The 23,502-nt window shown below is 39.2% G+C and overlaps 1 protein-coding gene across 1 annotated transcript; it reads right to left on the bottom strand.

Moving 5' to 3' along the window:
• Positions 1-14,417: 14,417 nt before the first annotated feature.
• On the bottom strand, positions 14,418-18,378 carry psmd14 (proteasome 26S subunit, non-ATPase 14). Its single transcript, XM_080496555.1, has 11 exons — positions 18,263-18,378; positions 17,304-17,359; positions 17,049-17,120; positions 16,843-16,962; positions 16,348-16,418; positions 15,948-16,098; positions 15,734-15,841; positions 15,358-15,432; positions 15,128-15,253; positions 14,795-14,857; positions 14,418-14,592 (listed from the first exon to the last, which is right to left on the bottom strand). Exons 2-11 carry the CDS (start codon positions 17,349-17,351, stop codon positions 14,494-14,496), a joined length of 933 nt encoding a protein of 310 aa, XP_080352681.1. The 5' UTR covers positions 17,352-17,359; positions 18,263-18,378; the 3' UTR covers positions 14,418-14,493.
• Between the last annotated feature and the right edge of the window lie 5,124 nt (positions 18,379-23,502).

The following is a 23,502-nucleotide window of genomic DNA, read 5'->3' as shown; positions in this document are numbered from 1 at the left end:
CTATGCTGTGATCATCTCTAACTATCATGTCACCCCGATTTGAATAAAGCTGATTATCTACTATGCAAATATTCATTGCACATACAGTGTGTGCAAAATGCAGCAGGTTTTGCAATAATATTATGTAAACTCAAAATACTAATGTTTACCAATTAAAATGTGAATTTTCTTAGTTTCTCACTTAATCAGTGAAAGCTTTGTAGTCACTATGATAAATACTGTACTCAAATTCAAAATAGCATAGTTTATTGCAGGATTAAACAAAGATCATGTCTCTTAACTTAATTTTGGGCTTTTATTCCCATCACAAGTCAGTGTGGGTGAATTGCGGGAAGTTTATGAATCTGCCAAGAATTTAAATGTTTTCCAAAACTCCATGTGCACAAAGAGGGAAAAGTATTAAACCAGACCACAGTATGGTGTTTTGGTCAGATCATGTGCAGGAGCGGCTGGTTCCACTAAACTTACTCATAGACTTGGGCTGCAAGGCAAACTGCGTGTGAGACTGTGGTCAAGCCATCTCTCTCACTGCACTCAATGAATGAGACGAGCCAGAGGGCAGAGACATAAAACAGTGAGGACACAGTTTGGGGGGGGGGGGGAAGATGAAAATAGGCAATAAATAAATAAGTTGCCGATCTCTCCCATGTGGAAGCTGCATTGATATATTTTCCACCAGTGAATTGTGCAGCATCAAAATGCCAAACAGTTACAAAAACCCCAAGTATTACCTAACTGCGGCTTCCACATTCACTTACTGTATATACAGCAGGTTTCCTGAATATACACTTGTGCAGAATAGGGAGGAGTGGAAAAACTGGCACAAAGGAACAGTATACCCAAATGTTTGAATAAAAGAAACCTTCACTTTCCATTATAATGGTGTTTTTAGGTATGACGTGTGGGTGTATCCTATTGTTGGGTCTTCCGGTTAGATTTATGAGCTGTCTGTCAAAGTCCTTTCTGGAAAGCAGCCTGGCTTATATCAAAGTGTCTTTTCTTCTTTATATCTATGTTTTACATAGATAACCTCCATATTTCAACAAAGATAAACTCCGCCTCTGCACCTTTACATTGATCTTTCGATCCCAAGTGATTTGTATATAGGATCGTTGCTTTGATGAAGCCTTAGTGGATCTTATCGTTTCTGAGAACTGAATGTGACATTACAGGGGAGTGCTTCATAGAGCCCGATGGCTGGTTTCAGATTTTATTTCATCACACTTTGATGTCATTTACTTTCCATAATACATAAACAATACGGAACAGGCCTCGTGTTACACAATTCATTGCATAACTTGTTGCATTTGGATTTATAGGAATGTAGCTGTAAGTTGATGAGGGATTGTTTGGTATATATTACCAAGCAACAGTGTGCACTTGACAAAAACAGTCTGCAGATTTGGGCTATTAAAACAAACTGCTTCTGCGCGATGATTTATAAACTATAGAATACGCCTAAGAATGGATCCAGAGATTTTTTTTAAATAATTTAAAAAAAAAATATGTATAGGGAGCAAAAAAGTGATGAAGATTAATGCAGGCACTTGCATCCCTATGTAATACTAAGACAAGTGGTTTGCAGTCTTGCCTGAAAGATCCTTCGTCTCTGGGGACGTTTTCTGTATGTGAGCTGTTGAGTTTTCTACAGTTTCCTTCCAAAGTCTAAAAACATGTGGTTGAGAGAAGTAGCGGTCTAATATCTTTAATAAAATCCTGGGGGAAATCATTTTATGTCTTAACATTTACTGTTCATGGATATGAGTAATACATAAAACATTAAGTTTTAAATGAACACCTTATGGAGGTATGGAAGGTCACAAAAAATCACATTTAGTTTATCAGCTCACTGGATATATGCTCAATAAACAAGAGAGGTGAACAAATGTTTCACAATCTCCTTTAAAGATGAATAAATCAACAAACCTGGCATCTTTTTTTCAGAGTTTCCAATTAGCACAAGTCTGATTTTAACATTTTGGCCATGTCACTAATAAATAGGTGAATTGCGCATATCAGGGTCTGTGGTCACAGGGGTAGGTACGTTGTGAATCATGAAGATGTTCTATAGAGAAAATAAGAATGTTCCAATTAACAAGAAGCTTTTGCAAAGTGTGTTAAACTTTAACAAGTCTTTTGATTCTATGTATATGTGGTTTTCTGCCTAAAATATCCCAGACTTTTAAACTGGCTATTTGGTGAATGAGACCTAAAAACAACACAGCTGAATGGAAGAGTTGGGAGACGAAGAAGGAAACGCTTTGTGATGTGTGAAGTGATGGAGAGGTGGAAAGTAAGTCTGGAAGACTTCGAAGACAGAGGCTGAAAGTTTGAGGGTATGGTGATTGGTAGCTAGTTTTGTGGACTCGGTGGGTAGAGATGAGCAAAACCTGTGACTGTATTCCCCTCACACCCACGTTTGACCGATCTGCTGCTGTTTGCCGTGGCAAAAATCTCTGGATCTGTCGTGCTGCCACTAAAGCATGAACACAAAAAACGTGTGCCGACCATTAAAACGTTGCATGTAAAAATATAACTTATGCAGGAGTTCATGAACCAGACAGCCACTGGGTGAATACTTGAGACAGTTGAGCAACAGAATTTGAGGTTGTCAGCAGTCTCACTGGTCCTCGTCATTGCTCAAGTCTGAATCAGTCCAAATTTTTATGCACAGGATGTGAAGAGCATCTGCTGCTCCGCTGGCAACAAATGCTGGAGGTCGCCGAAGACGAACGCTCTGACGAAGCACTTACCAAAGATTCCACAACACAGTGCTACATGACAGGGTTACCCTGGAAACCGGAGTGGGTGTGGTCATTCGTGGAGGGATGCAGAGGGTATGAGATGACAGGGGTGCTAATGGCGGAGCTTCATCAACTGAATTATATATTGAGTCACACAGGACACTCACACGCCATCAGTGTCCGGAGTCCGCAGGAGCAAAGTTACCAGACAAAATATTTCACACATTATCTGAGTCAAGTCACAAGTTGTATACAAGAGGGAAGTTCAAATCAAGCCATGTGCATGTGGAAATTAAATCCTCGTTAAGTTGTTTTGTTCAAATTCAGGCTGACAGTAATTGTGTTTTTAACAGGTTTAAAATCAGGACAAGCCAAATAAACTTCAAGATCTGCAGCCATGTTTTGTTATTACCATGTTGGCTCATCTATTTCTCCAATGTTCCTAATCGATAAATAAATGATAGTTTAAAAGCCTTGACCCTTGTGACTAACTTTGTACAGTTGTATCGTGAACTTTAGAATTAAATTAAATGGTGACCTTCACCTCAAAAAGAAACTTCTGGAGAATGAGTAACTCTAACCTCCTCATTCTCTTGGCTAATTTTTAAAGGTCCATCCGGATTCAAGAGCAGCACTTTGCTCTTGGATCTTTGTGAAAGTTGAGCTCTGTTGAACTCGACACAGAGCTCTGTTTCTTCAGGCTGCTCACAGTTTATTCCTCCATCAGTCAAACCTGACATTAGCTGCGATGCTATTTCCAGGACGGTAGTCTTTCGCGACACTTTTCCTCCAGTTGGAGTCATGGAAAGTTCTGTCTGTGTATTTAAACCATGACATCAGGTGTACATAAGAATGACGCTGTGTGTGTGTGTGTGTGTGTTGTGAGCTGCGGAGAAACGCCAGACTTAATCAAAAGGAAGTGCGGTCGGCAAAATGTGGGCTGTGTGCTTCTTTAACCTGTGCCCTCGCACACTCGGTCCCCAGTTCCTTGGTGGTGAATCAACCTATTAAAGAGGATCTGTCCTTTTCCCCTGTGGTGAATTCTCCAGACTGTGCCCAGTTTTTATGAGACGACAGGGCAAAGCAGGAAACATGTCTGCATCTTGTTTACCCACTGAAATGAAAAAAGGAAAGAAAGAAAAAATAGACACTTGGTTTTGTGCAGCAAAAGGAGCCTTGCAGACATGCACAGAATTTGGGACCCGTGTGAAAGAGTCTGTCCCTTTTCCTGTTGTCACACCAACTCAGACAGATCGTTTGATGAAACTGAGGCCACGGTTCATCTTGTTAATGAACGCCTGAATCGGCCGGCGGTGGAAAGGTGCTGATATTCACACAGACAGGGCACATTTCCAGAGGACTGACAGTAAGCTCCAAAGGCAGCCGGGGCACACAATCATTCAGCCCTGACCAAGTTACTCACACTGTTGGTGTGTGTCTGTGATGAGTGTTTGTGTGCGTGACCCTCCCGCCTGAAGCGTCACCATTCAGTGAGCAGGTTGTCCTGAACAAGCTCTGCCAGGGAGAAAGTAATGAAGAGCTTCTAGTAGGAAGATCGTTTGCAGATATTCAGGAAAAGTGTTTCCAAAAAACAAACAGAAACACACAAAACAATGTTGTCGGAGGATAAATGTACTTATTTCACTCAGCAGTAAAAAGGTGTTTGTTGGGGAAACTGCTGAGCAACTTTGGATATTCGCCCGAGCTATTTTATGTTTTAAACATTCCGCCCTAATGAACGAGCAGTTTTCATGACTTTCTGCTTCATTATGTGTTTTATTAGTCACACCTTTGTTTCTCCAGATCACCATAGACTAAAATGGCCATAACATATAGCAGGTCTGACCATTCCAGCACTCCTGCAGCCTTCTGAATCCTCCTGACGACGTAAAGCAGACTTTCACCACCGAGACGCCGCAGGGAAGACAAACGGCGGTTTGCCAGACCTTAGCAAGCAAAAAATGTATTTCAGTCTCGTGTTGCTGCTGTGTTTTTCTTCCCATTGTCTGTATTCTGCCAATTTCCAATTTACCAGCATAAATGCAGCTATTATCCTCCCACAGCTAAAGCCTTTGGTTGAAGTTCACCTAGTTTGTGCTCCACAAACTGTAGCCCTCTGTAAAGTTTAATCCGAAACACCCTTAGCCATTTGAATTAAAGTATCAGTGTACTAAAGTGTAAAATAGTGTTGTTGCTTGCTTGTCGGACTTTTAGTTTGTGTTGTGCTTTCTATTGAGACATGAATTCAATAAGAAATAGTAAGTGAACGACACAGCACACCATCACAAACATCACACTCTGACACAAAGAGATGGACAATAGTTGATGTTTATGTATATGTACGTATAGAAATAACATTCAAACTCCAAACAGAATCAAATCAGGATCTTCTTGTTCCCAGAATAAAACCCTGTGTCCTGTGTCCATGCTCATAGACGTTACATATCAGCGTCCATCCAACCTCTGTACCGCTTTATCCAATTTAGACGATGGCCTGAAGCTGAAAACAGTTAAGCTAATACTTAGCTCACAAATCTTACCATTTTCATGTTATTTATTTATTGTTTCACCAGTGATTTATTGGAGTGCTTGACTTCCTTTGCACTTTTCAGACGACTTTCGTGGATTTTATTTTGGCTGGATCCCGATGATACAAAAACACTTTGCCAACCAGTGACGGGAAATATCGTTAACTATGTACCCAACAGAAAGAATCACCATTACTCACTCCTGTCTAGACAACGGGGACATGCCAGCTCACCTGAGGCTGTGTGGAAAAGGAGTGGGCCTACCTGCCCGCTGTCTCGTCAAAGGTGAAGTCACCGTGTTTAAAAAAACAACAACATCTGTCTTATATAGCATGACAGTGTTGGAATATTCGATCAATAAATAATGAATATTTTTTAAATAAAGAGTTCACTGCAGACTGGAAATGATTTGCTGAATTTGAATAAAGGAAGGTGCAATGACATACAATCTAAGTACACACACACACACACACACACACACACACACACACACACACACACACACACACACACACACACACACACACACACACACACACACACTCAGACGCTTCCACAAATATGCATGGAAACACACAGACACCTCAGCAAATACAGTCGGAGCACATCCTCAGCCTCCCACACATTTGCTTATTTCATGGAGTCACACTGAGTATCTTGTAAATGAAACATGAATTGAAGTTTAAATCCTACAGCTGTGGCTCTGTCTTTTTCTTTTCTTTTCTTTTCTTAAGAAACTGTGGCGTTCTCCTCTGTTCTGGCACCAACAGCTGAAGTATCACACTGTCTTCCCAATCAGCAGGGCCAAACTGAGCAGAGCAGGCCTGGTGAGTGATCTGCTGGAGGTTGCTGAGTGATAGTTCTTACTCACAGGAGGAATATACAGGTAATTATTTTATATTCGTAGGAATGGTCTTGAGATAATTTCACCCTATTGGGTCTGGGCAATATATTAAGACCACGACAGGGAACCATAGGTGCAATACAGTCAAAGCGGGAGTGAGATTAACTGATGCACTGGCGTTACTTTGTTTTTACAGTTAATTGCTTGCTGATTGCAAATGTCAGTTCAGCCAAGAGTGGATCGATCACAAACACTCTTCTTCCTGGCTACATGAAGGAATTCACATTTCCATCTATTCAGATTAAGCAGATTGAGTCCGTTTAAATCATCAATCTGTACAGCACGTAGTAGAATCCACCATTAACCAAAGATATACTCAATATGCTCATACAAAATCAAACATATTTCTGATTGGTAGATTGAATATGTTTTCCTTGGTTTTTTTTTTCTTGTTTGTCCTTTCAAGCATAGCCACTTTCCACTAATATCAGTCAATGACTTGACAGTGGAATATTGTAGAGACTAATTTTCCATGTTGGAAGCTCAGCTAATTCTGAAGGACTTCAGCTCCTGTAAATAGGGCAGGAGCATATTTGTTTCATTGGGTAATTATGGAATAAGTGAAACAACATGATGTGGGGCGTCTCTACATCCCCAGACTTTTATACTGCAATATCTTTTGTACAATTAATGCAAAACCAGCTCTAAGACACTGAATGCAACTGCCAGGGCTGCATTTCAGTCATATAACTATGGAAGAAGTTACACAATAAAGTGATGACATAGGATTCAATGCGCTGACTTGAACAGGATTCATAGTTTTGATGCATTTTCATGAGAGTTGTTCAAACTTTCACACCATTTTAGCCTCGTATACTGTTTCGAAATGTAGTTCAAAAGGGAATCTCATCATCTATAGTTGAGTTTGAAAATAACCTCCTATGTGTGCACAAAAAATAATATGAAGTGCTAATCAGCTTCATAAACAATAGTGCCTTTGAGACACAAAGGCAATGATTCATATTGGAAATGGGAAATGGAAAGTTGCATCTTACAGCTGCATCATCAAAAAGTAATTTCATGTGGGTGAGGATATTATTCCTCCATGTTAAGCTTTATCCATTGTTTCTTCTCTCTCTCTCTCTCTCTCTCTCTCTCTCTCTCTCTCTCTCTCTCTCTCTCTCTCTCTCTCTCTCTCTCTCTCTCTCTTTCACTTCACCATCTCCCCCCCACACTCCTCCTTCCTCTTCACTACCTTTTTTGGTCTCGGTCTGAATTCCTCTCTCCATTTGGCTGCATGTGAGGCCAACTGCAGCCTCTCTCAGACCATTTGCCACAGCGTCATTTCTGAGGGAAATGCCAGGATGTTTTACTGACTGGCAGAGAGAGAGCCAGCTTCTTCAACCACAGCATGTTGATTTTTCACCATGTTCTCTATTTTCAGTGTTTCCAACCTTTCTGATTTCTCGGATTGAAAAACAAATAAAGGGCACTTTCTGTCATAAGTCAGCGTGGGCTCATTTTACTATCACTCTGATACTTCAGGTTGCCAGTGACTCACATACATGGCACTGCAGCGCGACAAAAATCATAGCCGAGCGGTGAGAGAATGACTCACAGGCTGCGGACGGGAACACTGACAAACCTTATTGCATTATTTCCCAGCAGAAAAGAAAATCTGTGCGCGAAGAAAACATCAAGTTTGTATTGAAAGGAGATTCCCATTGGTATCCCGTGTTAGAACTCACCACTGCAAGAGTTACAAGCCCAGTAAAACAGAATTATCTTGTAATAAAACCAAAGTAATTTGCTTTCTTACTTGTGACTGCATTACTCAGCAGTGCCCGTAACTGAAATTTCTAATCTAAGCTGTGCGTGCAAAAAAATCCAACACGGCACTCGGCTCAAAATTGAGCCAGATCTCAATAAAACATTAAAACCTTGCCTCACATTCACTTTGGCTGACATTGCAATAGTTTGTTAGACAAACTGTCAACTGGAGGGTAATCTGTCTCACGCCGCAGCTTTGAAGACTGTTAATGTGATGTATCAACGTCGCCGTAAAATTAGTCTGACATCATCGGAGTGTGCATCTGCATGCATCTGCCTGATTGTGTATGTTTGATGTTTTTGCCTCCTATATGATTAAACGCTCGCTCTGTCCTCCAAGAATGTAGCGTGTGATATCAGAGATGTCATTTAGTCAGTTCCAATAGTCGGAACGACGTCTTTCTTCACTTATTGAAGCAGTTTATTTGATCTGCTGTGCATCTGACTCACTGGAAACTGTGACACAACAGGAGTTGAGAAATACACCTAAAGGTAAAGGAAGTAACATATCAGCTGACCACCTGTATGTAAAACAAACGTTTTTTTTTTCTCTCCTGATATTTAGGCAGATACAATATAATCAAGGTTGAACTATAGTTGACCTGCGTTTGCAGACGTGCATTCAAAGACTTCTGAATCATATACGGTGCAATCTAAATATGACTTCTGCAGTGACGGTGATATGGCGAAGTGTTGAGAAAGTTTGAGTTTGTTTTTGGAGACACTTTGGTCAGCAACGAGAGTCTTGCAACCAAAGAGGAAATGTAGTGGTTTTTAAAGAAAAGTGACCAGGGAGAAGTCAAGTTCCCGCATAGATCTTTTTATTTATTTTTGTTGAAAAGCCAGAAACATATTTTAGCAGCTTTTATTGACTAACATGATAATATTTAAAGTGTAAAGTCAGAACCAATGAGCTTTGATGTCAATTCAACTAATTAACAACAAAGTTCAAACTAAACAATTAACAACTAAAGAAGCTAATTCAACAAGTTGTTGCCATGAAACCAATAAATCCACTTCAAATTTCCTCAGTCACATTCCTGCATGACATAAATGATGCAGGCTTCCCTGCAACATTTCCACAAGGCTTTAACCTTTCCCAAAGTTAACTCAAAACTGTAAAGAACTGCGGCTGAACTGTAGAATAATATACCGATCTTTGTCCCCCTCATACATTGAGGGAGGAAGAGTAAATATACGGGAAGGTTGCGCATGATTTCCAGTGTGTGCAGGAATATGCCGCGTTCATTATTGACTTAAATAACACCGAGCCAGACAGTGAGTCCCTGAAGACCAGACGAGTGAACACAGCGCCCCTCTTTTGTGGTTGTGCTTCAGAAAGACCCTCCTCTCTGCTGGTCACACGCCACCCACTCGCTTGATCTGTGCAGGCCTTCGGCTGTGGTGGAAACACTGTGGACGGTGACATCATCATTCCGAGGCCACTGTGTAACGTTTCAATCCGGCCCCCGGGGCAACGGGTACCATCACAACACCGCAGCACCGGCTCACTGTCATTACTGTGCCACAACCACGGAAGTCGAGTCTGCAGGATGCACAAGTGGTGGAAATCCACTCAAAAGAACCGACACGGGCAGAGAAACCTCAGCTGGGGAGAATCATGCAGCTGCTTTGTTCGTTAAAATATTCCCTGCTGTCCAAAACTTCCGATTACTGATGAAAACACTGAATCACCACCGATGCACTGGATGGCGTCTGTTTACTCGCTCGCTCTTCTATCGTTCGTCTCCATCATTTGTCCATCCAATATCTCAAGAGTGCACGTTTAGACAAACACTATGGTGGGGGTAAGCTATGTATTCCCCGATGTGTTTATCCTCCATGGGCGATAAGAGCGTCTCGTAAATTCTCGTGCGTATTTGTTTCTGACTTTCTCCCGTGGATTGGAAGCATATGGCTTCATTGCATAACCAAGAAGGCAAACACGGGGAGAAATGACTTCACGTAATTATAAGGAGCGGCGGGTCGGCAGGCTCGCTGCGTGAACGACCGTTTTGACCAGCAGCCCTCCCTGAAGAAACAGATCTTTTTTGCACATGCTTGAAAAACAAATGGGGTCTTAGTCAGTGTTTCCTTTTCCAGGCAAAAACAGTTTATCACGGCTCAGAGGACAAAGTGTTCCTTGTACACACCGCTGCATCTGCAGGAGCACGATGTCAAAATAATTCAGGAATTCTTCAAAGCCGGTTTGGGGGTGTGTGTGAAGCAAAAAGACACAAACAGTGACTGGAATAAAGACGATAGAAATTTGAGAATAACAAAATATAATTACGAAGAGTGCAAAACATTTCACAATCTTAACTCCAGACAACATCAATGCCAATGACTAAATAGAAAATTTAATTTCCATTTTATTGCACGAGTATATATTGTGTTTCTGTTGGGCTGACTTTAATTGGGATGGAGAAGATCAGAAGATTATCAACAAAAGGCGAGTGTAGCTAATATATGACAACTAAGTAGTCTGTTGCTGGCAAACCTCAATAATAACTGATCTGTAACATTTACAACCAGCTGTGTATAGAAAGAAGAAACTGAGAAGAACATTTCAGCCCACCCCAGTGTTTCATCGGGGTAAAACAACATTTTCTTTTTAAATATCAGCTCACATACATCTCACTTGATGGGCTCCTCCCGCATGCAATGGTACAATTCATCACAGTTAGTACACATTAGTATTAAACAGTCCAGGCAGGGACAAACAGAACATAGACATGCGATACTGCAAATTTGTTAATTCACAGCCTGAAGAGATTAGTTGTAAAAGCAACGGTCTTCACAGGTTGAGGGCACACTGACTGGGGCCAGGGCAAGACTTCAGGATGATATGACACAGCTGTGTGATAGATTACATTACATTGAAATACCAAAAGGATTCGCAGTAAAATTTATGGTTTATAAAAAACTTTTTTTTTTAATGTAGGGGGTTTGGAGAATGTGCTCTATGGAGACTATGTAGAAACAGACCTGGGGGTGGAGGTTGGGGTGGGGGATGTTAATCATTCCAAAGAGATGCTCCTCCAGATGTGCAGCAATATATATATATTATATGTCAGATTTCACATGCAATTGCAACTTGCAGAAATGCTGTCTGTCCCACACCTGCAGTCGATTTTACAGTCTTCCTACTTGAAAAGTGTGTTAGAGGAGAAAAGAAAAAAGAGTTTACAGGTTCATGTGAAAATATGAGCTGCTGTGGAGATTTCAATCATATGACATGATGATCCTCACCAGGTGACGTCTGCAATTCATATTGAAAAGGAGGGTGTTGAGATGGAAACTTTTTTCTTGAGTAGTTCAAGTAAATTAGACGTCAAATGCATTTTAACCGACAGCCATAAAGTATTTTGCACCGTTAGTCGCATTCATGCACCTAATAGAGGTGGTTGCCATGAAAGGTATTAAAAAATTATTGTGAGAAACTTCAGCTTCGGTGTGTTCTCGCGGTCCTAAAAAACTCCTTTCAGACCAAGGAGTCTGCTCTGAGATTTCCACATTATAATGATCAACATGTTTACCATTTGAGAATGATTTATTATTAATTTAAAATACAAAATGGCTGACAATATCCAATTATGGACCTTGAAAGATAATCTCTTAGGAAAAACAAACAAACAAATGCACTATTTGTAGTTTAAAAGGCAATATTATGGAATAATAATGGGACCAGCATTTGCTTCAGCTTTGGTTGCATGTAGTTAAAATCCTTATGTGAACACATTAGAGTAGAAGCTTAGAGCATGTTATTATTTTCGAACAAAAATACAAATGCCCTTTAGTAGATTTCTTATTTTTCTTGTTATTTATCGTTGTTTGCATGCTGGAGAGTATTCAACTCATGTGAAACAGGTACACGGTGGCTTCTGAGATGAAAGGTTACTCACATTTGAACTCATGATTAAGGATCGATGTTCGTCTCTGGAACAGTTTGTGCCGATCCATCAAACAGATGTTAAAATGCTTTACAGGAAGAAAGAAAATCGGTTTGTATGATCCTAAGTTGATAATCAGGGTTTCATAAAGTCTCCTACAGATTGACATGTATATATAAATATCTAAAGCTATCAAATGTAAATATATATATATATATATATATATTTTATTCAGGACCACATGTGAAGATCATGTAAGAAAATCAAACCTAACGACAGCTTGTACATCAAACTTTACGTGAGATTGTTTGTCTGATTTCTAACTGGTTTGTCACTTTGCCAAGACCTCATGGGCGTCATCGGTCCCCTTAAACCTCACCAAAGCTCACCAGCCTCCATTAAAGCCCCTGGCTTGTTTACAGCCTCCATCCTTTAGCTCATGTGCTTAGAAGTGGTTTGTCACATAAAAACAGCTGGTTCAAGCTTCTTGAAGAGGGGAAGTCTCTCATTGCGGTCCAGAGAGATAGCATTGTTGTTGCTGCGCCGTGTGGCTTTTGGGTTTTGTTTGAGTGCATAATCTCGCCGAGACATCTCCAAAAAGGATACGTCACACTGAGTCTGAACATGCCTCCATTATTTCAGCTGGCAAGGAACCTGGAAAACAGTCCACTCAGCACTTTAACAACATAAAATGTGTGGCGCAAGCTCAACACACAAACATACAGAATGTACATGAGAAAAATTAAAAAAAACGCTGAAAGAATAAATGTATGCATCCCAGCCAGCTTGTATCCCACACCCAGAAGATTTCTTCTATAAGGCTCTAACGAGTTCACCTTATGGATCATGGCGGGGTTGTATTTATCACTCCCATGCGGCTAGAAAGGGTTTAATTTCACAGCCTGATATCGTAACATGTTTCCATGCCTGCACAAGGAGAGCGAGACAAAAAAACAACATTTCACTCCTGTGTGGGTTGCAAAGATTTTGTTCGGGAAGAAAGATGATGTAACGTGACGCCTCTTACGGTCAATATAATGGCAGGGGGCCCATGTGTGTCTGAACTATCTGCCTAGTTAGAATAGAAGAAGACCATATGCTGCAATATGAGCTGCAACTCTGGCTGATTTCCTGTAAAGCCATATAGACATTTTTCTCGCCCCCCCCCCCCCTCTTAAATTTGTAATAAACTTGGATGGATGTTGGCTGTGAGGTTGAACTTTCACAATGAGAACATCAGTCCTCTCCCGACTGAAACTCAGATAAGCTGTGATTGATAATCGGCACATGTTCTCCTAGATGCTGAACATGTCGTCCTCCTCGGTCAGAAGAAACACAGGTGATCCAGTGATGACGACAACTCAGAGGAAGGTCAACATGAAAGAATGAGTGCTTCTTCACCTTTCAGAGATGCTCTGCCTCCGTCTCTTTAGCCCTTTAAGTCATTTATGGCCATTTTATTACCGTAGTTTCATCCATTTACCACATTGGCCATTCCTGACACATCTGGATGTGATGTATATTTTAGAAGACAAACTACTGTATTGCAGTATTTTGTACTATTAAAGAATTACCTGTGCAAGATAATAAAGTTGAAAAAGGTTTAACAGCCTAATAGTTTCTTCACAAATCTACAAAGAAGCCAAATAAAGGAGCCACTTCAAAGTTTCAACCCTCCACCTTATGGGGACAATTGTAACCAATCATCACCTTTAAAAAAAACAAACAATAAATGTAAATGAATAAAAAAACTACTCTGTCCATCCTGCTCACCCACATGGATCACACAATGTCTGCCACCTCCAGCTCAGCCTCCCATGTTAAAGACAGTTCCATTCTAAATCATGCAATCTGTGTTCATTCTTCTATATTGTGTCATTATCTGATGTAGCTGAACATTCACTGCATAGTGCAGAACTAAAGCCCAATTGAGTATTGTTAAAATACATATATAGAATTACTCATTTTTTCCAGTTAAGCTGACTGTGTGCTTGTGTTTTCAATTTTTTTTTGGGGGGGGGGGGGGGGGGGGGGGAGTATTGTTGGAAGTTGTTTCTCAACATAATGACCTTTAAAAGAGGAACATCAACAGCTGTGAATAGGACGTCATTGATAAATTAGACCTGAACATCGGTTGAATTTCATTTGTAAGAAGTAATCCAAGAAAACCTAAACAGCTGCAAGAACTTTCAGAAAATTGAGGAGCAACACAAAAGTTCATGAATTCCATTTTGAGCTCTTAACATTTGACAATGGCCCCTCCCAGTGGTTAGGGTTGGTAATGCATCTTACAAGGAACCTTTACCAGAAAAACAATACTAAGAAATGTTCTGTACTGTTTCACAGGTGCTGAAGAACTTGACGTTGAACAGGTCTCCATTGCGGAGCGAACAGAGAAATAACCACATCCTCACTTATTGCCAATTTACAGTCGCCAATTAAAAAAAAAAAAAAGAACCATCATGTGTTTGTGCAATTTGGGGAAATAAGAGCACCCGAAGAAAGAAAATCCTCAAGATTTAAGAAGGCAGTGACGATGGAGCCACACCAGAGGTGTTCAACTGAAGCCAGACACAAGAACATTTCATACATACATTTATTTTATATAAAAGAAAACAAGGCTTGTAATATTAACAGTTATACACAGAGGGCCATCACTTGAAAACGACAGTATCCAACATGGCAGCTAGGCACTGAACAATGTTGGATGTCATTAAAACATCTACGTGCTCCTCCAAGTGTCTCTTGGGATCCTGCAAGGGCAAGAACGAGAAGATTTGATGAGGGAAAATTATAATTGCAACTCAAGTCGGCAGTATTCCCAACAGAGCTGTAAATCATCTGCTTGTGACGACACGTCGGTCTGTAACGTCTGACTCTTTTATTTTATCTGTGAACATCACAAACACCTGCCTGACAACATATAATTAACCCAAACCTTTTATTTTTTTTTACCTGTTTGCCAACATTCTTGATTGCCAGCTGCTCTGGGGTCATTTTGTCCTCTTCCTCAACAGCCTGAGGGGGAAACACAACAGTGTCTTAGTATTCAGGTAAGTAGCGCTCTTAAGTATGCATCACTCCACCAATATATAATGATATAACAGCATTGATTATTTTTTTTCATAAATTCTATTAGTATGAGAAGCAACAAAAATGGATGTTTCAACAATCAAAGAAGTCAAATAACTACAACAAAAACATCAGAAAGTCAACCTCTTATATAAATGCGTTAAAAACAAACCGATCATGAAGTAAAGAATGATATTTCTATTTGAAAGTCCAAACCTTGTTGTAGTTCTTGGCCAGCTCCAGCATTTCCTTGACGATGGTCTCGTTGAGCTTGCAGTGCTCGCTGTAGTCCTGCAGGGTGAGACCCTCCATCCAGCTCTTCTTGTGCAGGTTCAACAGCATCTGAAGGTTGAAGACAAGCCGTGTTCATTACTTTCTATTAAAAAAAAAAAAAACAAAAAACACCAATAAGAATAACAGACGTTTCAAACGCCTGTAACACAAACCTTCTGCTCCAGCTCGTTTTTCCTGTAATTGATGGTGATGGAGTAGTAGTGTCTGTTGAGTCCATGAATCAAAGCCTGAAAACAGACAGTTCAAGTCATTTAACATCTTTATTCTTTACGTGCTTTGCAAATATTGAGACTTGCAGCCTTCTGCTTTGTTGGAAATTAATTAATTCTACTTTGTGCTTTCTCACAGGGGAAGCGATCAGTTTCACTCTGAACCGCTGTGAACATACGGACTTTCACAATGTGCGTGGTTTCTTAGTTTTGAGACATTGGCGACTGGATTAGACGTTTCATGGAACTCAAATGGATAAAAATGGTGTCATCTCCTGGCTGTAAGAGAAATGCACACACGGAGTGGACAAGGCGTTACCTGGATGGAGGGTTTGTTCAGGTGACCCAGGTTAGACGTGGTTTGCCTCGGTTCATGACCCAACACCATCATGTTGGCGTTTATCAATCTGAAGGCGTCGATGACAACCTGAACGCAGCAGGGGCAGAAGGTCACAACAGCAGACTCGGGAGTAGATGCTCCCTGATTCACATTTAAAGAATCGGGTACAATCGGGCACATAGGAGCTACTTACCTTTCCTTTAACACTCTGAATGGGATCCACCACCACTGCGACGGCTCGTTCTGACAGAGCCTCGAAGCTCTGCTGTGTGTTGATGTCCACCCCGGACAACCAGCACCCAAAACCAGGGTGACTGTGGTACCACCCCACAACCATCTCTGGTCTGATGGTGGAGGGTTTTTTTTGGGGGGGGGAAGAAAAACAACAGTTGGTCAAGTTTTTTCCTGGAAAGCTGGTCTCTTCATCAAAAAAGTAGACGTCTTCTAAAGACACTCAGGAGCTGACATCTCATTTGTAATATAAACTGTAATTTGACAGAAAAACTGAAATTAGATGTCAGGATGTGTTTATTGTTCACATTTTGACTGAAGTAATTGTTATCCAACATTAGCTATACGTCTGAGAGTCTTACCTGCCCGTCTGCTTAAGCATGTCCAACATCTTGGCCTGGAACACGGGGTCCACTGCTTCAACGCTCACACCCTGTCAGGAGCAGAAATGGCGTTTTTGTGATGAACACAGACAAAACAGACAAGTCAAGTGTCACAACAATGTGATTTTAAGAAAATCACATTTTCCTTGAACCATATTGTTTGTCGTTTGTTGTCTGTTTTTATTGTTATTGGAAGCTGATTTTGGAATATAAAGGGGCAGATTACATAAGTTTGGAAATTTTTGTTTTGTATTGAATGAGTTTTTTTTTCTCTTTCGTCAATGAATGAAATAAAACTAACCTTAACCCATGATAAAGGTTGCAAACCTCATTCTTGATCCATTATTTGCAAAAAAAACCAGCACAACAGACCAGTGACTACACCAATTGATGTTTTCGATGTCTGCTCTAGATTTTAGAATGTATTGGAAACCACAGTTATACGTGGCTTACAAAAACACTCTTAATACGTACTGTTCCTGACTGGGGCATGGCGAAAACGTCGATAACTCGCACTGTGTAGTCATCAACAAATTCTCCCAGCATCAAGCCCATAACTTCCATTGGCACGCCAGCACGCCCGTGCTTCAGCATCTAACAAAAAAGCAAAGAGCATGAGGGGTCACAAAGGATGCTGTTTGAAAAGAAATCAATCATTACACCTTTGATAGTGAGGTTACCTTGAGGAGAGCCAGGGAGGAGATGTACACCTGCTCTGCAGTGTCCACAGCTGGTGCATCTGTTGGTGGGCCCTGGGGGTGGTCAAAGCAGATTGTACTCATGTGATCAGGGCTTTCAAACACCAAGGAAGCAAACAATGAACCTGGCAATAGTCGTAGAAATTAAATTCTCACAATCAATCGAGTTTTCTTCATAAAGCCTTTACATAGTAAGTTATTTGAATTCTTAAACATTAATCATTTTGTTTGCATTACCTGGCCAAGCCCGGGCATGCCACCTCCAAGCCTCAGCAGTCGGTCCATAATGAGATCTGTGGGGCGAAAAAAAAAAAATACATCTTTAGAATTAAGCTTTTTTTAAGAATTAAGAATTTTCTCACCCACAAAGTGTTATAATCAGGAAGATGCATGTGCGATTGTGATCTACAGATTTCACCACACAAAAGAAGAGGAGTAACGTATGGTCTTATACATGAAAAGTACCACAAAGGAAGATGTGCTTTATTAAACTGTTAAAAAGCTGATGCTAATGACCATCTCATTACACCATTTCAAGTAATTCTGCAAGAAAGGCCACGGAAACTATTGTTCTATCTCGACATTAACTGTGTCAACTATAATACATTGACCTATTTCTGACCCCAGGAATCTCAGATTCTAATTGTTTACAACTTATTCAAATCTATCATGTAAGTGAATAAATTGATTTAGATGTGTTGAATATGTTTCACTCTGTGTTTGTGACACGTTTGGTGAACACGCCAAATTAACCGGAAAAATACTGTGCCGTGTTAATGTTAAAAGTGGAGATATTCACCACAATAAACTTCATACTACAGGTCAGATGTCTCTAAAGTAAAAAAGGCAGGTGATCCACTATCCAGAGGATAAACATAGCAGAGCTAATAACTGTTAGCTTAGCAAATTATTGCACACTCACGGGAAGTAAACAAAGCACTAAAAAAACACGTTGACCATAACGATTTACATTAAACTGACGTGAGTGTGGGAATATATATTTGTTACAATCAAGATTTATATCAAAACGTATCGGTTGAAATTCTCGTTTCATTGGCCAATACGTTAGCTTGCCGATGCTAACTCAGCCCGCACTGTTTCAGATCGGGAAAATAGCCAGAAATAATTCACGCTGATTTAGTCTTGTCACATTCAAAGACGCTGTGACAGTTTTTAGAAGCTGTGTCGATGCTTACCTGCTTAGAAATCCTCAGCTTGTCTCAGCGATAAAGTTTAACTGTGGGTTGTCGAATTCTTCCAACGAGCGACAATGAATCAGCCAGATTCACGCTCACTGCTTCCGTCGCTTTCGTGACGTCGCTTGCCACGCGACTGGCAATGACCAAAAGTGGCACGAGAGGGCGTCAACATGTTTCTTAAAAACAAGAACGGCAATTATATGGAGGTTCTTTTCAGGATAATAATCCACCGAAATAACAATGTAACGTTATTTATCAGCATAACAATGAAACCAAGTGAAATCAGGACAAGTTTCATAAATAAGATACAAATGACAGGAAAAAAGTTAACAAATTAAGTACTCATCATGATTTTATACTGGTGGATGAGAAAATAAAAACCAAACGGCATTGTTTTTGAATAAATAAACAATAATAATAATAATAATAATAATAATAATAATTATTATTATTATTATTATTATTATTATTATTATTATTATTATTATTATTATTATTATTATTATTATTATGGTGGTGGTCTGTATCTTTATGTTTGCCTGTGACCGACTGGCAACCTGTCCAAGGTGTACCCAGCCCTCGTCAATAGTGAGCTGGGATTGGCTCCAGTGCCCTACTACCCTAAAACATAATTAAGCAATATAGAAGATAACTGGATGGATGGATGAATTTCCTACGCATGGATGTTATTTGGACTGTTGGATGAAACATAGAGAAAAACTATGCATACACTAGGACAACATGTTAACTCCACCCAGAAATACCCAGTCAGCTTTCGTGCCATGAGACAAGACCGGTAACCATGGCACCACCATCCTACAACATGGCCTATAATAACAGCAATAATATCAAATATATTAATAATTACTAATGTCCCTATCATCATCATCATCATCATCATCATCATCATCATCATCATCATCATCATCATCATCATCATTTCCTACTCAAGCCTCAAAAAGACCATAAAGGTAGTTGATGAGGACGGTACACAGTGAAAATTAGCAACCACATACAAAATGTTCGAAGATGTCAGAACATTGTTGAAAATGATCCGTAACACTGAGATGCCAAGCAACTATAAATTGTATCAGTTTGGTTGTTTGTTTGTTTCTTTTGCTTCTTTTGAACCAAAGAAACCCTGCTAAGCCTTTGTACAAGAAAGGCTGTTGCTACATGAAGGACCCATGAATGTGCTGTTCAACACCCGTGATGAATTATTATTTAAAAGGAATATTCTCACATGATCAAAACACTTGAGTTTCAGTCTATAAAATATCAAAAACAATTTCTTTTATTTTTTTAAATGAATATCAACCTATCATTTTTATTTAAGTTAGTTCACATAAAATTAAGGTAGATTTACTATGATTCATAGTTGTTTATTTGTTCATTTTGGTAAATTATCTTGTTCTTTTGTTCTGGTTGGCTTCCCATTTTTAAAATGCAATTGAAAGTGACAGTGTCACAAACTTTCACCCTAACGCCAATTGTAGTATCATAATGACTAAAAGAAAAACTCCACTAATGTGATAAGGAGGGTCTTTGTTTTAATAGTAAAACGAATGGGAACAGCTGTGATGTTTGTGTGGTTTCTCATGTTTCAGCTTGCAAGCATTTCATTATTCCCAGAGGAGCCACCAGCTCAGGGCCAAACCACGCCATCTCTGGGCTCACAGGAAAAGCTTCTCTGCTCAGATTCATGTGTTCCAGCCAGGCCGCAGCCCGTTTTGCTGGAACGACTCATACGGTCTCACCCAGCAGCGCCACTGGCCACACTGGCCACTCCGCCTGCTGAGAGGAATTTTCAAATTCCTTAATTCTTTGGGTGGATGTGGACGCAGAAGATAATCATCTACATTCCACAGTCCCTCCCTCTTCAAATACACAGGACCCCCTGCTACCTCCACACAATTCAATACATTCCCTAAACCAGGATGCACTTTCACATAGAGGGCTGAATCAGTTTCTTTGACCTTTGAGATTCAGAGTTAACCTACATTAATGAAGTTTAAATTATTAATGTTTCTTCGGACATCAGTTGTTTCCGGTTTATCTCATTTCTGTTTGGTTATTGCTGATTCCCACAGTCTAGATCTATTCTGCAACGACACCACTTCTGCAAAGGTGCATCCATCATTAAAGGATCTTACGTGAGCATTAACTTCATCGGGGTCAATACGATACAGGAAACCGTACTTGCTTTTCTTCCAAAAGACTCTCCTGTTTATTGAATCATTGGTGCTGATGTGGTTTATTCATTGTAAGCAGCTCTGCTTATGATTGATTGACAATTTCTCTCTGGGTTTGATGTAAAATCTTATTTGAGAAAACCAATTCCTAAAGCTTTGTTATGAATTGTCGACGGTCAATGAATAGGTGGATAAATGAGCCAAGGCCCACAAATCACTTGACCTATTGAATATTTGATTTAGTTAAACTAAAAGAAAATAACCAACAATACTGCCTCAGCTTTGAAATATGAAATAGACCCACACGGACAATCCACTGGGAAATCTTTTAATGGCAATTGAGCATTTTATTTAATATTTTCCCTATTTTATCTAACTGAAAACAACAGAGAGAGAGAGAGAGAGAGAGAGAGAGAGAGAGAGAGAGAGAGAGAGAGAGAGAGAGAGCATCAGAAACCACTGCAGCTAATTATTCAGATGGAAATGACTGGACCTTTCGAGGCACAGAAGCAGCTTGTAACACGAAACCAGCGTGAAACTTTAATCCTACCAGCAGTGGAAATAAGGGAAAGAAATTTGATGCTTTAAGAGCTTCCTCGCACCCTGATGGGATTTGGATTTACTGTCGCTTTATAAATCTCTAGCAGGACCTGCAGAGGCATGGCGGCTAGTGGCAAGCTCTGCTTTGAGCTCCTGTAAGTGTTTGTATATGAATATAAAATGAGTTTAATGAGATAAAACGTAAAGTAAAATGTGAATAAACACAATTTGTACCAAATAAATCTGGGACCACACATGCGTGTGTACTCTCATCCTCAAATTGCTGTCAGTTAGTGTCTATTATTTGTCTACATCCATATAAAGATTGCACAATAAAATTTGCCCCTTACAATGCGATGAGAATCTGGACATTAATATTGTCAGGTTATGTGTGTTGCACTTAATAATAGCCTTTTCTCACTTTTCTGTTATTTCTTTAACTGTTTTCTGTTCAGCAATGGACCGAACATTAAATAATATTTCTTAACTTGATTAAAAAAAGTTAATATTCCCAGCATCAAATACATCTATAACATACTTGTATGATATGTGATGTACATGAACACGTTAACTCAGTGTTTGCAGGTTCAAATCTAAAAGTGAAGCAGCTTCAATAGTTACTTATAACATAATAATAACCCATAATCATAAACTATCAAACAAACCTGCAGGACTTAAACAATATTGTTGCCTGTAACTTTTAATCAAGTCACTAAAGCTTCTTGTTCATTGATGTGGTACTCCATCTTATATATTTATTTAATCATTATTTCAAACCTGAATTTATTCCAAATATTCTAATGTTTCTTAATGATTTTACTTTTCTTTTATAGAAATGCAAGATGCAAAATATAATTTACTGCTATTGTGACATCGTCTCATGTAATACATTTCTATGCACCTGTAAAGTACTTTGAATTTCCTTATCACTGAATACTTCATATGAATCATCTTGATTTCCCTTTTTAGTCATTAAAACCATCAGATTGTACCACATTGCCATGAATTAAATGTGTTGCCTTGTAGTTTTGTTTTGTTTTTTTACATGAAAAAGTAAAACAGAAAACAGAAAAAGAGAGTGGGTGACATTGAATCACATTGTTTAGATTGTCTTAATGTGACAAAGCACTTACTTAAACTCAAAATAGAGTTAAAGCACGTTTTGTCTGTTTTCTGACAACTCATCTATTTATTGATATTCGATATCTTCAACTATATATCTTATACTTCTCATCCTTCAGTGTCATTATTATCTGTATTGGGTGCAATCTTTATGTTTGTTCATGGATGAAAACAAGGTTCCTCTTTGAATTGCCTTGTTGCTGATGAAGCTGTTTTGTCTTGTTGTAATATCTTTTCCCCCACGAGCATTGTCATATTCAGAAACATCCTTTTAACATAATTTACTTTCACTGTATCAGTTCGTGTCAATTTGACTTTGACATGAAGCACCTAAATATCTAAAATATCTGCAATCAGAGAAATAGATTCTTTGTTGTAAATATATTTACAAAATTATATGTACCGGTAACTGTGTTGTGGTAAATTAAGATAAAAAAAATTGTCAAGCAGTTAAAGTAATGATATGTTAATGTATTGTAAAATATTATGTTGAACTATTGCACTTTCCTGTTGTGTGAGGTTTACTTCCTGAATTACTGGAGGATATTTACACTGTCAGGCATACAAACAACAAGAGAACAGTTCTAATAACATGTGCTGTATTTAGATTACAATAGATTATGTCTTGTTTCATTGGTCACAGTGTGGAAACGTTTCAGGTGTTGGAGCAGCGACTGGTAGTATTAGAATATGTTCTCAATATTAAATGGTTTACAAGGCAATAAGGCAATAGATACATAATGTAAAATGTTACATTCAACATACTGTACTAAACATTGGTGTACAGTATGTGCATGTGTATACTATACATTAAATATATAATAACACAGTGTATACTGTATATAGTAGCACCGAATGATATAGTTAATATATTAAACACACTATTAAATTGTTTGTCATCAATATGAAAATAACTATGAGAGATACATTATGGGACAAGAGATGGTACATACTCCAGTATGGTTTTGCATCTTTAAGCCTGATTAATGCAATCAAATGTTATTCCAAAGTGATGTTTAAATCCAGATCCAAAAATGCAAAATGTATTTGTTACACATTCCTTATTTATTTATTTTTTATTTTTCGAAAGGCTATTTTCTTTGAAAACACTGAAAATGATTGGGACATAAGTGAGGAGGCGGCAGTTCTTGTAGTTCTTGTTTTTTCCCCCTTAATTCAGCAGTGTAGGTTATTTTTATGCCATATGTGGAATTGCTTAGTTTACACTTTCCACACACAAGGCTTGGAGAAATGAATCTTGTAAATGGGGTCATAAGTGAAAGCATCAATGATTCTGGCGATTTATAAGTTCGGGTTGAAGTCAATAATAAAGCCTTTATTCCTGGCGATTTGAAAAATACTGACTGCATTTCAGGAAGCTGC

This window comes from Blennius ocellaris (assembly GCF_963422515.1).
Source record: "Blennius ocellaris genome assembly, chromosome: 1".
Taxonomy (NCBI): Eukaryota; Metazoa; Chordata; class Actinopteri; order Blenniiformes; family Blenniidae; genus Blennius; species Blennius ocellaris.
The sequence above is the reverse complement of the archived record's forward strand: the minus strand, read 5'-3'. Positions and strand labels throughout refer to the sequence as shown.

Excerpts from the sequence above, each read along its gene's own strand:
- psmd14 (XM_080496555.1), bottom strand. The coding sequence starts at position 17,351 with ATGGACCGACTGCTGAGGCTTGGAGGTGGCATGCCCGGGCTTGGCCAG. Across the intron at positions 16,099-16,347 it reads ATGCTTAAGCAGACGGGCAG|ACCAGAGATGGTTGTGGGGT; the intron begins GTAAGACTCTCA and ends CTCCACCATCAG. Across the intron at positions 15,254-15,357 it reads AAAACGAGCTGGAGCAGAAG|ATGCTGTTGAACCTGCACAA; the intron begins GTTTGTGTTACA and ends TTCAACCTTCAG.